At 41.9% G+C, this 15,708-nt stretch overlaps 1 protein-coding gene across 2 annotated transcripts in view; it reads left to right on the top strand.

Annotated features, from left to right (window-relative positions):
• Positions 1-326: 326 nt before the first annotated feature.
• The window catches only part of LOC141105754 (FHF complex subunit HOOK interacting protein 2A-like), a 34,052-nt gene continuing 18,670 nt past the window's right edge, over positions 327-15,708 (top strand). For both annotated transcript variants that reach the window (XM_073595842.1, XM_073595841.1), the window contains exons 1-9: positions 327-1,153; positions 2,040-2,116; positions 2,208-2,400; positions 3,511-3,680; positions 5,206-5,346; positions 6,489-6,579; positions 6,685-6,828; positions 8,665-8,805; positions 10,284-10,387. In XM_073595842.1, the coding sequence (XP_073451943.1) occupies positions 2,040-2,116; positions 2,208-2,400; positions 3,511-3,680; positions 5,206-5,346; positions 6,489-6,579; positions 6,685-6,828; positions 8,665-8,805; positions 10,284-10,387 (1,061 nt within the window). In that variant the 5' untranslated portion in view covers positions 327-1,153. The remainder of the gene's footprint in view (positions 1,154-2,039; positions 2,117-2,207; positions 2,401-3,510; positions 3,681-5,205; positions 5,347-6,488; positions 6,580-6,684; positions 6,829-8,664; positions 8,806-10,283; positions 10,388-15,708) is intronic.

The following is a 15,708-nucleotide window of genomic DNA, read 5'->3' as shown; positions in this document are numbered from 1 at the left end:
CCGAGCCGCCCTCTATCGCCACCTGGCTTAAAAAGGTAGACGAAATTAGCACATTGGAAGATCTGATCCTCACAAGTCAGAACAGAGGTGAGACATACTCCAAAACTTGGCAGCTGTGGAACATATTTAAATACTCAGCAGGACAGGCCCTCCAGAGAGAAGAAACAGATATCTAGCCCATACCTGAAACTTATAGGCAGCTAAGTGATAGATTGGAAAGTAAATTTCACGGGACACTGTGAAGTCCCCTTGCTCGCAGACTCCTCCCTCCCCAACCCCCCCGCCCCCCCCCCCCTCCACTTTTCTCTTTTCTCTTCTTTCTTCTATACACTCTCTCTCCTATCTTAGCTCTACTGATCTATAGAAAATAAAAACAAGGAAGGGAACGGGGCACACAGAGGAACCATCAACAGACCCCACATTACTAACGCCATTGGACGAGCACACCATGACAATACCATGACCCGAAGACAATAAAGAGCAACCTTGTTCTACATCACTTTAAGAGATCTTACACAGTTATAACCTCTGAAATATGTCAATCTCACACGGCACCATAACACAAGAGGTTTCTAAAATAAGTGGGAGAAAATCTACAATATAAGACCTATGTCAATGCTCATACTGTATTGTTACAATGTTAAATACCGATGTATCGGTCCCTGTGGACCTGTTTTCTTTGATAAATAAAAAATTAAAAAAAAAAAAAAAAAAAAAGAAAGTGAACGTAAAAGAAAATCACAAATTTTGTGTCGTCTCCAAAAAAGTAATAGTGGGGGAGTCTTCCAATGGGGACACTAGTTTTGGTGACCTGGGGGTCCCCAGGGAATTCTCTTCCTCTGCAGGGATTTCCTTTCACTTCCATTTTGGCTATGGGACAGGAAGAGAAGCAAAATCTCTGCACCGATGGTGGAAAAAAATCTGATAGGGGTTATAACCCTATAACCTATTCTATTTAAAATGGAAAAAAAAAAAGTTTTGCCTATAGTTCTACTTTAAATATTGTGTACACTGACCATTCTCTTCTCTCCCCTCCCCAGCCTAGATTCATAATGTTAAGGAAGATGCTTCAGCCTTTCCAGGGAAGAGAGCGCTCATCTCCTTCTTGTCCTGGTTCGACTATTGTGACCAGCTCATTAAAGAAGCTCAGAGGGTGAGAGAAGACTTTATTCTATCGTATGCATTGGGAACCGTTCCCTATCTCCAGCCTTACTCAGCAAAGAAGCCCTCAGCAACCAGTCAGAGTTGGTCTTTTCACTGACTCTGATACAAACAATACAGTCACACACATAAATAAATACATTTATTGAGGTGCTGTGAACGGGAGTCATGTGTGCATCTTCTAATGCCGGCCATACACGGTTCGAATTTCGAAAGAACTTTCTTTCGAAAATCGTATCAAAAAATTTTCGTATGAATTTCGCACTATTAGTGGGCTGCAGCAATGGCCAATTTTCGTGCAGCAAGCAAATTTGAGGAATCGGACATGTTGGAAATTTTTTGAAAAACAAACGATTTTCTAATCAATGATGGGAGAATAGTGCAAGAAATGTAATAAGAAAAGAAAATTTACGGAGAGAAAAGAAGCTTCCCAGCCACGAAAATTCTTTTCTGTAGCAACATGAGGTGAAATTGAAGGCTTGGTCGGCCGAATTTCGAAAATCAATGGTGGCATCATCGGATCAAAAAAAAAAACGAACTTTCTGATTTTGAAAAGAAAATTCGTTCGAAATTCGACCATGTATGGCCTGCTTTAGATTTGCAGCTTTTTGTCAAGAATTTGTACACGACAGCCATGTATAGGCCGGCAGACTAGGAAAGCAGTAAGTGGGAGGAATAATGCTGACTTTTAGGAAATATTTTCAAACAAATCCAGGAAAACAAAGCCTAAACAGGAGGATGAGGTTTTATATGCTTGAGTTATCAAAACCTGAAAGTAAGGCTGTTACAGTTTGTTGTTGTGTTTTCAATATGCTTTAATACTACTTGTGATGTTAATATGTCACGTTTCAAGGAATTTCTCCTTTGTCTCCTTTAAGATGGCAGCTGCCACAATGGCCAAGTCTGTGCGGGAGAGATTCTTGGTTGGTGTGATGGAGCCTCAATTGATGCACACGTGAGTACTGACTTTTATTTTCAGTTAATTTTCTTTTGGCTCTCTATACAGTGATTAATCAAAGCCTGTTATCGCCATCCTTCTCCTCCAGGTCAGAGATTGGTATTCTTACAGCCACGTCGCTCCTGCACAGGATAGTGCGGCAGGTCACATCTGATGCCCTTCTGGAACAGATTGTCTATTTTCTGCTGGGTGAGGATCGAGATCCTGAGACACTGAGCGGGATCCAAAAAATTCCACTCCGCCATCGTCTGATAGAACACTGCAACCATATCTCTGATGAGGTGAGAGTGATCCTTCCTTTCCTGGGTGATCGGTTTCCATGTTAGATGCTGATGGTCTTGTATAGTAGATCAGTTTTATTATTATTATTATTTTTTTTTAAGGGGTCATTTTTTTTAACATTTTCTTAGTTATACAAAACAAGCAAATACATATGGTAAATGAAGATAATAAATCCTCAAGTCACAGTACATTGTGTTAAGTAACATTTTGTGAATCAATGTCCAGGACTTCTATTGTAACCAGAACATGTAGTGCACCTTCTAGCTCCAGCAAAGAAAAAAAAGGGGATGGAACATAAACTGGTGAAAAATCATAAGATATCGTATGCACATATTAGCAATCTGAATACTCAGTATGAAGGCAGTACTGCACAAGTATAAACTCCAGTGGATACGGAGCAAAAAGACCATTATAACACATGGTATGAAAGCCCGCTCATAATACAATTAGCTGTAAATGCACATTGAATATTTCACTCTATGGCAGTGGTTCTCATCTCCATCCCTCAGGACCCACTAACAGGCCAAGTTTGCAAGATATCTGAAATACATCACAGGTGATATAATTTGCTGCTCAGTGATTGCAGTATTCTAGTCTGCAGCTCCTCAAGGTAATACTTAAAATCTGGTCTGTTAGTGGGTCCTGAGGACCGGAGTTGAGAACCACTGCTCTATGGTAATGGACATTGTTGACATCCATACTGACCACATTTTTTTGAATTTATTCAGACAGCCTCTAGGAACGTCACTTTATATAGAGGCAAAGCCTTATTTATAAAAAATCTATCCAGAATTGGATGGTGGGAGGATCTACCTATTTTCCATTTCAAAGACAAAGCTTTTTTAGCATAAAAGAATAGAAAACAGAATAATATGTTCTGTAAACCATGCAGCTCCACCTAAAAGACAGTGGATTGGGGTACAAATATTGTCAAGAAATATTTCTTGGAAATAAAGGTAAATTTACCTTTTATGACTTATAATAATCATGCAAAGGTATCCTGGGAGTGCTGGTGACTTCTCAATCTTTATCTGTGGTTGCACACAGCACCATTTTTGTTGTATTATATTTTTTAGTAAATTTCACCCCAGTATCTCTCTTCCCTGCAGATCAGTATTATGACACTTCGACTGTTTGAGCACCTTCTACAGAAACCCAGTGAGCACATCCTCTATAACCTGGTCCTTCGGAATCTGGAAGAAAGAAACTATACAGAGTACAAACCGCCCTGTCCAGAAGATAAAGACATCGTGGAGAATGGGCAGATCGCTGGAGCTGTGTATGTCACTGTCAGATCATGGTATAGCTTCAGTGGTCCTCTGTGGGGTCTGAGGATAAAAGCTATACATTTTATTTTATTTTTCTGTTAAATGATCTTTATACTTAAATGCTGGTGCCCACATTAGTTAATGCTCACCTTGCCATCACACCCCTTTCACTTTGTATGCCTTAGAGAAACCCTATGTAAATTTCAAGTCACACTGGGGTTGATTTACCAAAAACTAAAGTGTGCAAAATCTGGTGCAGCTGTGCAGGGTAGCCAGTCAGCTTCTAACTTTAGCTTGTTCAATTAACTACTTAAGGACCGGAAGATTTTCCCCCCTTAATGACCAGGCCATTTTTTGTGATACGGTACTGCGTCGCTTTAACTGACAATTGCGGGGTCGTGCGACGACTTGCCCAAACAAAATTGATGTCCTTTTTTATTACCACCAATAGAGCTTTCTTTTGGTGGTATTTGATCACCTCTGCGGTTTTTATTTTTTGTGCTATAAGCAAAAAAAAATTGAAAACAAAACATTTTTTGCTATAATAAATATCCCCCCAAAAAATGTAAAAAAAAAAACAAATTTCTTCATCAGTTTAGGCTAATATGTATTCTTCCACTTATTTTTGATAGACAAAAATCACAATAAGCGTATATTGATTGGTTTGCACAAAAGTTATAGCGTCTACAAAATAGAGGATAGATTTATGGCATTTTTATTTTTACTAGTAATGGTGGCGATCAGTGATTTTTAGCGGGATTGCGGCGGACAGATCTGACACCTGACTTTTTTGGGAACCAGTGACATTACAGTAATCAGTGCTAAAAATGTGCGCTGTTATTGTACTAATGACACTGGCAGGGAAGGGGTTAACACTAGGGGCGATTAAGGGGTTAAATGTGTTCCCTCAGTGTGTTTACTAACTGTATGGGGGGCTGTGTGACTAGGAAAATACACAGATACGTCTTCCTGCATAGCAGAAAGACAGTATCTGTGTGATCTCCCCTGTCAGAACGGAGATTTGCCTTGTTTACACAGGCAAATCCCTGTTCTGTCACTGCGGGGCATGATCGCGGGTGGCCGATGGACATTGAGTCTGCCCTACCCGCTGATTGGCTGGCCAGCGCACGCCCACAAATTGCCATGTATGAGCTGGCGTACAATGACAGCGATTCACAGGAAGCAGGCACATTGCGGCAGTACAACTGCAGCAGCTGGTCCTTAAGAGGTGGTTAAGCTTTGACCAAAAAAAAAAAAAAAAAACCTGGAAGCTGATTGGTTCCTATGCAGAACTACACAAGATTTTGCGCACTCCAGTTTTAGTAAAGCAACCCCACTGTTCAGAGCATTCAAAGGGCAGCAAACTCTCTCTCTGCCCCATGTGACAGGGCTTGGGCCTGGCTATTGGTCACTGAGGCATCCAGTGCTGTGATGTGGTAGAGATAGGAAAGAGTTACATGTCCCCCATACCCAAAAACATAAAGTATTTCTCTTCTTTTGAAGTGGAATTTATTGTATCTTTCTTCATGGTTGCAGAGATTTGGAAGAAGACCCAATTTTTACCGACATGTCCCCTGAAAATACACTGTCCAAGGAGTGGCTGAGCTCCTCACCTCCTGTCACCCCCGACCACCAGAAGAATGATGGGAAGACAGAGGTACACAAGATTGTCAATAGGTGAGTCCTCCAACATCACCCAGATCACTCCCCCTGCCACACTAGAAGGAAATAATTGGCAAATAATGGCAATAAATGGCAAATAATGCCACTGCCACTAGTGGATTGGCCAGCCACCACACTCCCTCCTGTTCACCAGCTCTCCAACTTGCTGAGCTGTGTTTTAGGGCCCTTTCACACTGATCAGTTTTTCTTCCATTTTTGCATTACCAAAAGCGGAAGAAAAATGCATGACCATTAAATCCTATAGAACTCTTCACACCTGTTAGTTGTGGGTCATTTGCGCTTTTAAAAGTCCTGCATGCTGCATGTTTGGTGCAGTGAAGCAACACAAATAGAAATGAATGGAAAACACTGCGGTTGCTTTTTTGGCGTCATGTCCTTTTTTTCACAGGTGCAAAATGCATCGGTAACGTGCCAAAAATGTTTTTTTTTGCTATGGAGAAGTGTGAAAGCAGCTTTACACCACAATGCATAACCATGAGCTTTATGACTAAGCATTTTAGCACAAGAGGTATTAAGGTTAATTTTCCCATGTAATGTGCTGGTTTAAATAAAGTCTGGTGCTCTGCCCTGTTAGTGGACTCTATTTCTGTATGTGCATTGAAACAAGGACATTGTATGAGATCTGTTTCTGAAAGAAAAAAATTTCAGTGTAGGAGAAGGGAATGTTAGACAAGGAGGCCCATAGGGGAGCTCTTCTGGAAGGATACACACAGTATGTTTATGATTGAGCACTAGTACTGACTACTGTTTATAGCATCCTCTGCCTGAATATCAGTCTGCTTAGTACTTTTGAGTCCATTTAACAATCTGCCATTTCACCCAGCCCTGAAACGTGCTGGTATTTTGCCCTGCTTGTTGTAACCAGTTGAGCAATAAATACTTTGGACTCCTAAGAATTTTTCATTTGACCTATTACACACAGCCTTCCCATGTGACAGTGCTGTCTGGCCCAGTGTTAACGTTGAGTCACAATTTCCTTTAGGGGTAGGGAGGATAGGCTGAGTTGAGGTAGGGCTTTAAGGTGAATGGGTAGTTTGGTTCTTGGTTTCCTCAAATGGCTGCTTTTTCGCTAATGTATTTAATTAGTAGTTTACAGGTTGAATTACACCATAAAATTTCCTCTTTGTGTCCTGCAGCTTTCTCTGTCTGGTCCCTGATGAAGCCAAGTCCTCTTACCATGTGGAGGGCACCGGCTATGACACTTACCTCAGGGACGCACACAGACAGGTAGGTCAGGACTCCTCTCCTTATCCTGCAGCCACCAATATCTCCATCTCTATATTAACCCATCAACAGCAGTGTGATGACATTTTCCATTATTTTTTTGTTTAGTTCCGGGATTACTGTGCAATATGCCTGCGCTGGGATTGGCCTGGTTTAGCAAAGGCCATTGAGAAGTGCAATTTAGAGGCTCCATTCTTCGAGGGACATTTCCTGAAAGTCTTGTTTGACAGAATGGGCAGGATACTAGACCAGGTACAATCCCAACCCACTGTAAAAGTACTGAAAAGTTTAATCTGATTTTGACAGACCGGATTAGTATAATACAATGGCCATAAAAGTTACCCGTCCAGTGCAACACTAAGACCCTGCCTGCAGTGCTCCAAAGTATGCACCTTTTGGTACCCCACCTGACTGTTTAAAGTGGACCTAAATTTTGAGTCTAATTCTGCTTTAAAAAGACTGTTACTAAAGTAAAACACAGTGCTGCAGGTATGAATTGCAGGGACATTGAGGGGCACAATACATACAGCAGCTTCCCAATCCTTCTTCTCACTGCTGAATCCCAGCCAATTCTGCTACGCAACACCTCAACACTTTCGGATAGTACTTCTAAGCACTGCTCCTTAACTTTCCTATTGGTTCATCACTGTGATAGGCAGCCCCATTAGCCAATAAGAATATGCAAGAGGCAGGAACTTGCAGGAAATCTTTGGTGCAGTCAGAAAGTGTTGAAACATTAACAATCAGAATGGCCAAGCATTTGGCTATGACAGGAGGGCATGGGTTCCTGCTAGTGTTGATCTGGGCACGTGCTGCAGGAAGAGAAGACTGCTTCCAAGGTGGGGATTCTGTGTCTGAAATGCCTGTTTAGCAGCAAGCCTGGTGTCTTTTGCAACTGACTTTTTAATCAATATGTAGGGATTAGTAAACATAAAGAATAAGTACTGTTTGTTAAAGAGACACTGTCCCTGCCTATATAAGGTAAAGTGACAGTGTCTGTGTAAGGGGGCCACCTCAAAGTCACTGATGCTCACCTGTGCAGAAATTTCTTTCTGATCCTTTCTCTGCCTCAGCTGGGGCAGAATTCCAGATATAGCGTAATATGTCACTTCTTCCTGTGTCTGAATGGCCACTAGGCTCAAGCATTAATTCATGACAGAGGGGTGAGGTCATCACTCCCTCTCAACTCAGATATCAGCCAAATTTAATGTTGGCAGGAGTGCCAAGAATGCTGGAGAGGGGGAGTGTCATTGGGTTCGGGTATATAAAAGTTTCTTGTACTGTACAAGACCATTCTAAAAAAAATCTTTATACGTTGTCAGAATGAGCTATAAAGATTTTGCTGGGCTGCTTTTCAATGTAGACAAAATATAGATGATTGCGGAATAAATCACTTATACTGGATTTAAAATCGTTGTGCCTGAATGGGTTTCCTCCAGGTGCTCTTTTTTCCTCCCACACTGAGGGGATGCTGGTAGGTTAATTGGCTCCTGTCTAAATTGGCCCTAGTATGTGTATGAATGTGAGTTACCTTAGATTGTAAGCTCCTTGAGGGCAGGGTTGACAGCGTTATACCTGTAGTACCTGTAATAAATGCATTTGTCATGATTTTTCCCATGATTTATAATTAGGTCCTTGATTTGTAAACATATATGAAAACTCACATGGTGACTTTAGAGAAAACTCAAGGCTAGGTGTTTTTTTTTTTTTATATATAATTGTCTTTAGTTTGTTAGATGATCTGTGGAAAAAAAAATAAAAAAAAATAAAGACATATGGAAGTTGCTATATGGACTTGTTTTTAAAAGTGCCTCCTCTGGTGCTTTCATGCTCATCGTTGCTTACCTGTAACAATCACACATCAAATATTGGGATTATCCTGCACACTTATTTCAGGGTACTGACTCACTCAATAACAAAGCAAATATGGGGATAACTGTCCTGTATGCTGCACATTTTAAAATCAATCATTAACAAGCTAGCATGTCTTTCTTGATGGGTCCAGGTTTGAGTCTGTCAAGAATGTAAAATAAAATCTTATATTTTTTGCGTATGGATAATTTTTATGTGTGTTTTATTTTCCTGCAGCCCTATGATGTGAATTTGCAGGTTACTTCAGTGTTGTCCAAACTGTCCCTCTTCCCTCATCCCCACATCCACGAGTTCTTGCTGGACCCCTACGTCAACCTGGCCCCTGGGTGCCGCTCCCTCTTCTCCGTCATTGTCAGGGTGAGTGCTGTCACCCCTTGTGGGTGTTATACTGACATCAGCCTGATTTTTTCTGTCTCTTGGGGTAGCCAGCCCCTATGAGAGTTGTTTATACAGGAGTCCTCATAGTATTTCAGGTTTAACATTGACGTCAAGCAGATTTATTGCATTTCCAGCACCAAATAAACACAAGCAGCTTTTCCACAAGTCTTTTCAGTCAAGTAACTTTCTAACTGTGTAATCAACCTTATGTTTATTTCCCCAAAACAATAGCTTTGTACTTACAAGGCTGCTACCGTGTTGTCTCTCTGTAGACCAACAGAAACTGTGTCTTTCAGAGGCTGTACATCAAAATTATTGCTAGTTTTCATTGTTATTCTGCTGTGCAATTGGGGGGGGGGGGGGGAGAGAGAATCAACAAAACTTAATTTCAAGCTAATTGAACTGTTTGTGACAACAAACACTTGCAAATACATTTCTAAATTCTGAATTTATAATATTTTAATTTTGAATTTATAATAATTTTGATAGAAAAACATTCTATAAATGTTTGACACCAAAAACTTGCAAATACATTTGACAATTCTGAATTCTTCTGTAAAAATCGATACAAAAATTGATTCAATGAGGTCAGCATATTTAGTTCAGAGCCATTAATGCTTAAGGCTCCATTCACACTTGTGCGACTTCAAAGTTGCATAACAAGTCATTCCCCTTGTTTTCCAATGATAACCATTCATATATGCACGACTTTTGGTCCAACTTTCATGCAGCTTGAGGGCCATAGATTTCAATGTTAACCCTCAGACGTTGCATGAAAGTTGTACCTGAATGTTATACAATGCAAATTGTGTGCAACAGTTGTCCATTATCACTGGTCAAAGTCATATCCAAGTTGCACTGATCCAAATTTGCGTCAAAGTTGCACCCTAAAGTCAGCGCAACTTTGGAGTAGTACAAATGTGAATGGAGCCTTAATGCTGGTTGTATGCATATATATGTGGCAGCATGGCGGTGGGTTTTATGCCATGCTGATACATGTATGCTTACTTCTGGGATCGCTGTTTGTGTCAGGAGCAAGTTCAGTCACATACCCCCAGCACTGCAACCACGCTGTCACCAACAGCTCCGGTCACTTAGAAATGCTCAGGAACTGGTAAGGTGGGGTGGGGTGGGCTGGTGATCATGTGATCACTGCGGCAGCCAGTCACAGTGATCACATGATCAGGAAGGCCAGAAAAGGCCTTTTGAGTTTAGATCTCATTAAAGGGCTGGTGGGAGTCGGTAGGGTTGGATTAATAGTGTCCTAAAAAGATGGGTCTCAAACAATTCACTGTTTCCAAAAAATGTAACTCTGGCCCCGTCCTGCTGAGTTTACATTTGTTTCAGGACAGGGAATGGAAAGTGTAAGGTGACACGCTCTCTACTTGCTGACAATAAATTTATGAGACCAACAGACTTGTAATTAGTAAACCTTGTGTTGTCTATTCTGTTCCTAGGTGGTGGGAGATCTGATGGTGAGAATTCAGCGGATCCCAGACTTCACCCCAAAACTCCTGCTTGTAAGGAAGAGGTTACTGGGGTTCGAACCAGATGGGCCAATGTAAGCTACACGCGTATATATTCCATTTCATGTTCAATCAGTAAGATTCTGTGATATACACTTGCATTGCTCTCTGAAGAGAGCATTTAACAGGCGGTAAACGTGTGCAAAGGGAATATGGAGTATTATGCCCCGTACACACGGTCGGACATTGATCGGACATTCCGACAACAAAATCCTAGGATTTTTTCCGACAGATGTTGGCTCAAACTTGTCTTGCATACACACGGTCACACAAAGTTGTCGGAATATCTGATCGTTCTGAACGCGGTGACGTAAAAGACGTACGTCGGGACTATAAACGGGGCAGTAGCCAATAGCTTTCATCTCTTAATTTATTCTGAGCATGCGTGGCACTTTGTGCGTTGGATTTGTGTACACACGATCGGAATTTCAGACAACGGATTTTGTTGTCGGAAAATTTTATAGCCTGCTCTCAAACTTTGTGTGTCGGAAATTCCTATGGAAAATGTGTGATGGAGCCTACACACGGTCGGAATTTCCGACAACAAGGTCCTATTACACATTTTCCATCGGAAAATCCTATCGTGTGTACAGGGCATGACTGCATGTGACATAAGTGGGCACTGCAGGTTCCATACTGGGACTATAGGTAAAAGAACAAAAGAGGGGGCACCAGCCTTGTGCATTAACTGAGACACCATTTATTTCCAAAGATAAAAGTAGGTATTCATAAATAGCAGGACACAACATGCCCACCACAAATCTCTAAAACAACGACCAGAACCAATGTGTATGCCTCAAGATGGACTAGAAATATATTACACAGTCCTACAAACGCTAGCGCATTTCAAGGGTCCGCCCTCTTCATCAGAGCAAAACAGGGACTGTGTGCACTAAACGCACTGTTCAAGCTACACTATTGGAACTATCAAAAGGCGGTGACTGGCACCTGTGTTAGCTAACACGCCCGCCTCCCGGGACGCACACTAATCAGAACTTTGAGCTATCACAGTGCAGCCAAGCAGCGTGTATTGTGGAGCTGCCGAAGGCTGGTGCCAGTTGGGGCAAGATGGCACTGCATCCTCTTTGGTGGCCCAGGTCTGTTCTCCGAGGAGCTGTAACTTGACAGATCAGCAGGTTGGTGCTTGGTGTCTGGAGTGCGAACAGAGAGAAGCTGACTCAAAGCCTCCTTAGGAATGCAGGGCACAGCCGAGCGGAGGCGGCACAACAGGTGAATGTGCCAGTGTCAGCTTTAACCCTAGCCAGGTCCCTATCTCCATAAAATGTCCCTTGTTCTGTTCTAAAGTAGGGAGGTATGTAATGCAATTCCCTGACAAGACCAGAGTATGACCCCCTCCCACCACCCACATATGGAAACCTACCTCACATAATTGAAATACTGCAAGGTATGCTGGGACTTGTGGTTCTGCCTGGGTCCTGTGCAGAAGATTGGGCACTAATTGAATTTCCTGTAACTCTCCCCCCCAAGTTCCTGCCATTGTTAGCGCCATTGTAAGGAGTTTATCGCAGCCATGCTTCCAAGTCTTGCTACAATATAAGGAACTGATCTGCCGAGGTCAGCATTAACCCTTCTGTCTGAGAACAAAGTAGATCAAAATCACTAAAGTCCTAATTATGAAACACAAAGCAACCCGCCATGTGAAAAATATAGAGATCCTGTTGTCAAATTTCTGAGACTTAAAGGATAACTAAAAGGCAAAACTTTTTTTTTTTAGTTTTAGATAGAGTGGAGATGGATTAGAACATCTGTCAGTTTTTATTGCTGTCTGTTCCTCTCTCTAAGGAGAGTCACCCTCTCTATTTGTTCTGTTTACCATCACTGAAAGTCAAAGTAAAAGAAAATACCAAATTTTGGGTTGTCGCCCAGAAAAGTAATAGAGAGGAAATCTTCCCATGGGGACACTAGTTCTGGTGACCTGGGGGTCCTCTAAGGATTCTCCTAATTTGTAGGGATTTCCTTTTACTTCCTGTATTGGTTATGGGACAGGAAGTGAAGAGCAATCTCCCTAATGGTACACAGAGGGCAAGAAATAAACTGACAGTGGTCACGACCTTCCCTTACTATATCCAAAATGGGAAAAAAAAGTTTTACCTATAGTTCTACTTTAAGGGCTGTACATGCGAGCCAAATATCAGGTGGCATTGGCGGTTCAATAGAAAACGACGACGGGCATTACGCCTGTGTGTACAGCAGTCATCCGACAGAAGCCTGCCGTTCGTCCGGCTTTGAAGGAGCATGATCAAAGAAGGTCCGCCGGTCGGCATCTGATCAGTCGGTCGGCTCTCAGCCGACCGGTTGTGTTCTGGCGGGGGAAGCCCAGCGGGCTTTGGCAAAGTTCCCCCAACTTGTAGCGAGCTAACTACTCACCAAACACTGCCTGCCGAAGTTTACCGCCCGCCAAACACGACACATTTAGGTATATGGAGAAGCACCGGAAACACCCCGCAATTGCTTGCAATGAACGTGTCAGCAAAAACGGGGTTAAAACAGGCGGTGAGGAGGCGTCACATTGCTTCCTCATGCCTGTCCGTAGCCTCTGGGGTGCGATTTGAACGCGGATCAGGCTTCAGAGGAAAGGGAGATTTAGACACGATATTACCACCCCCATACTTTACTGTAGGAATGGTGCTATTTGGATGGTGAGCTGTATTGGATTTCCACCAGACATATGGTTCGGTGTTGAGGCCAAATCATTCAATTTTAGTCTCATATGACCATAACACCTTTTTCCATGTGGCCTCAGAATCTTCAAGATGCATTTAAGGTGGTCAGATGAGACTAAAATTGAATTATTTGGCCTCAACATTAAACAATATGTCTGGTGGAAATCCAATACAGCCCACCATCCAAATAGCACCATTCCTACAGTAAAGTATGGGGGTGGTAATATCCTGTTATGGGGGTGTTTCTCTGCAGCAGGGACTGGAGTACTTGTCAGGATAGAAGGAAAAATGGATGGGGCAAAATACCATCAAATTCTTGAGGAAAATCTGCTGCCCTCTGCCAGAAAGTTGTCAATGGGAAGAAGGTTTACCCTCCAAGATGACAATGACCCAAAGCACTCAGCAAAAATGACCACATAGTGGTTGAAGGAAAAAGAAGATGAATCTCCTCGCATTGCCTAGTCAGAGCCCAGAATTAAAGTGATTGTAAGGGTTCGCTTTTTTTTTTTGTTTTAAATAACAAACATATCATACTTCCCTCCACTGTGTAGTTCGTTTTGCACAGAGTGGCCCCGATCCTCGTCTTCTGGGGTCCCCCCCGGTAGCTCTCCTCCCCACATCAGATAACCCCCTAGGAGAAGCGCTCTCCCGAGGGGATTACCTTGCAGTCACTAGTTCACCATAGATCACCATATCAGTAACTGGTTCAGCATAAGTGACAAAAAGACAAATTTAAATAAAGTGCAGCGTGATTTTTACTAGATAAATAACAATCCAAAAATGACAATGTGCATTGTGCAAACACTGTGCAAAATATAAATGACTACATCACACATTAGCTTGCAGTGTTAAACGATAAAAATTCCGTATACAGTGCAAATGTGCAAAAAAAAAAAAAAGCCCAGAAATCTCCAAAAATAATATAGTCATAAAATGTTAGTGAATGTCCCAAAAGTTATGATACATAAAAAAGAAACTTCACACAGAAAAAAACGTCCTTATTCATGATGAAATCTGTGACAGTAAAGTGCTAACATGCGCATGTGGCAGTTGGAGTGCCTGGTGACTCAAATCTCATGCAGCTTCGTGTGCAAACACTACAGTGGGTAGTGGCCCCTTACCTTATAGTAATGGGGCAACAGCATATGACCAAACAAGTTCTTTATCTCTTCCACCTAGGGGCTCCTGCGTATTCCTCACCGTCCTGGGGTAAGGTTCTCTCAGATATGATGCAGGAAGGTATTTATAAATAAAGTAGAGTAGAAAAGAACCCAATAGTGTGATACCGTTTTCATAAGTAGCTTGTTGTTTATTAGGCAAAGAAACAGGTACTCACATTGGCAATTAAGTGATACAATATTTGTATCCGACGAGCGGCGAGCTCGTAACCTTCTCTCAGTGTATCCAGCCTATCCCGTCCCTACGCGTGACGTCCCACCACATGTGACTTCTTCAGGGGATTTATAAATACCTTCCTGCATCATATCTGAGGGAACCTTACCCCAGGACGGTGAGGAATACGCAGGAGCCCCTAGGTGGAAGAGATAAAGAACTTGTTTGGTCATATGCTGTTGCCCCATTACTATAAGGTAAGGGGCCACTACCCACTGTAGTGTTTGCACACGAAGCTGCATGAGATTTGAGTCACCAGGCACTCCAACTGCCACATGCGCATGTTAGCACTTTACTGTCACAGATTTCATCATGAATAAGGACGTTTTTTTCTGTGTGAAGTTTCTTTTTTATGTATCATAACTTTTGGGACATTCACTAACATTTTATGACTATATATTTTTGGAGATTTCTGGTCTTTTTTTTTTTTTTTTTGCACATTTGCACTTTATACGGAATTTTTATCGTTTAACACTGCAAGCTAATGTGTGATGTAGCAATTTATATTTTGCACAGTGTTTGCACAATGCACATTGTCATTTTTGGATTGTTATTTATCTAGTACAAATCACTGCACTTTATTTAAATTTGTCTTTTTGTCACTTATGCTGAACCAGTTACTGATATGGTGATCTATGGTGAACTAGTTATTGATATGGTGATCTAAGTTTTTAAAACAAATACTATATTTTTTACACTTACATTTTTATTAATTTATTTAGTTTAGTGAGATATACCACTTCTAAGAATACGTCACTGGCTTTCCAGACTATGTATATACACTGTAGTGATCTATAATATGACCGATTTTTAAACCACCAGAGGTTTCACATATAGGATTAGCGCTGCACCATCTATTCATATATTACCAATTTAGGTCAGGTGTGTACCCAAATAGGTGCATGCAGCTGTTCCACCCCTAGCCATCTCCATACCTGATAGCGCAGGAATATCTCTGCTAAATAATTGTTTACCTTGCAGTCACGCTCCCGAGTCCAGCATTTGTGTCCATAGACACGAATGCCGGACTCGCCCCCGCCCCCCAGCGCCCGTGTCATTGGATTTGATTGACAGCAGCGGGAGCCAATGGCTATCAATCTATCCAATCAAGAGCCAAGAACCCCTGGTGCGTCCCCGCCGGGTCAAGTAAGTAAGTCAGGGCTCAGGTAAGTTACATTACTAGTAAAAAGGCTTAATTTAAATCATAATTTTTAAAGAGCGACTGTCATCTCTGTCCCGCAGTGGCTCCTCCTCTGACCCGCTGGTGACTCACCGACAGT

Source organism: Aquarana catesbeiana, linkage group LG08 (genome assembly GCF_042186555.1).
Source record: "Aquarana catesbeiana isolate 2022-GZ linkage group LG08, ASM4218655v1, whole genome shotgun sequence".
NCBI lineage: Eukaryota > Metazoa > Chordata > Amphibia > Anura > Ranidae > Aquarana > Aquarana catesbeiana.
The sequence above is the reverse complement of the archived record's forward strand: the minus strand, read 5'-3'. Positions and strand labels throughout refer to the sequence as shown.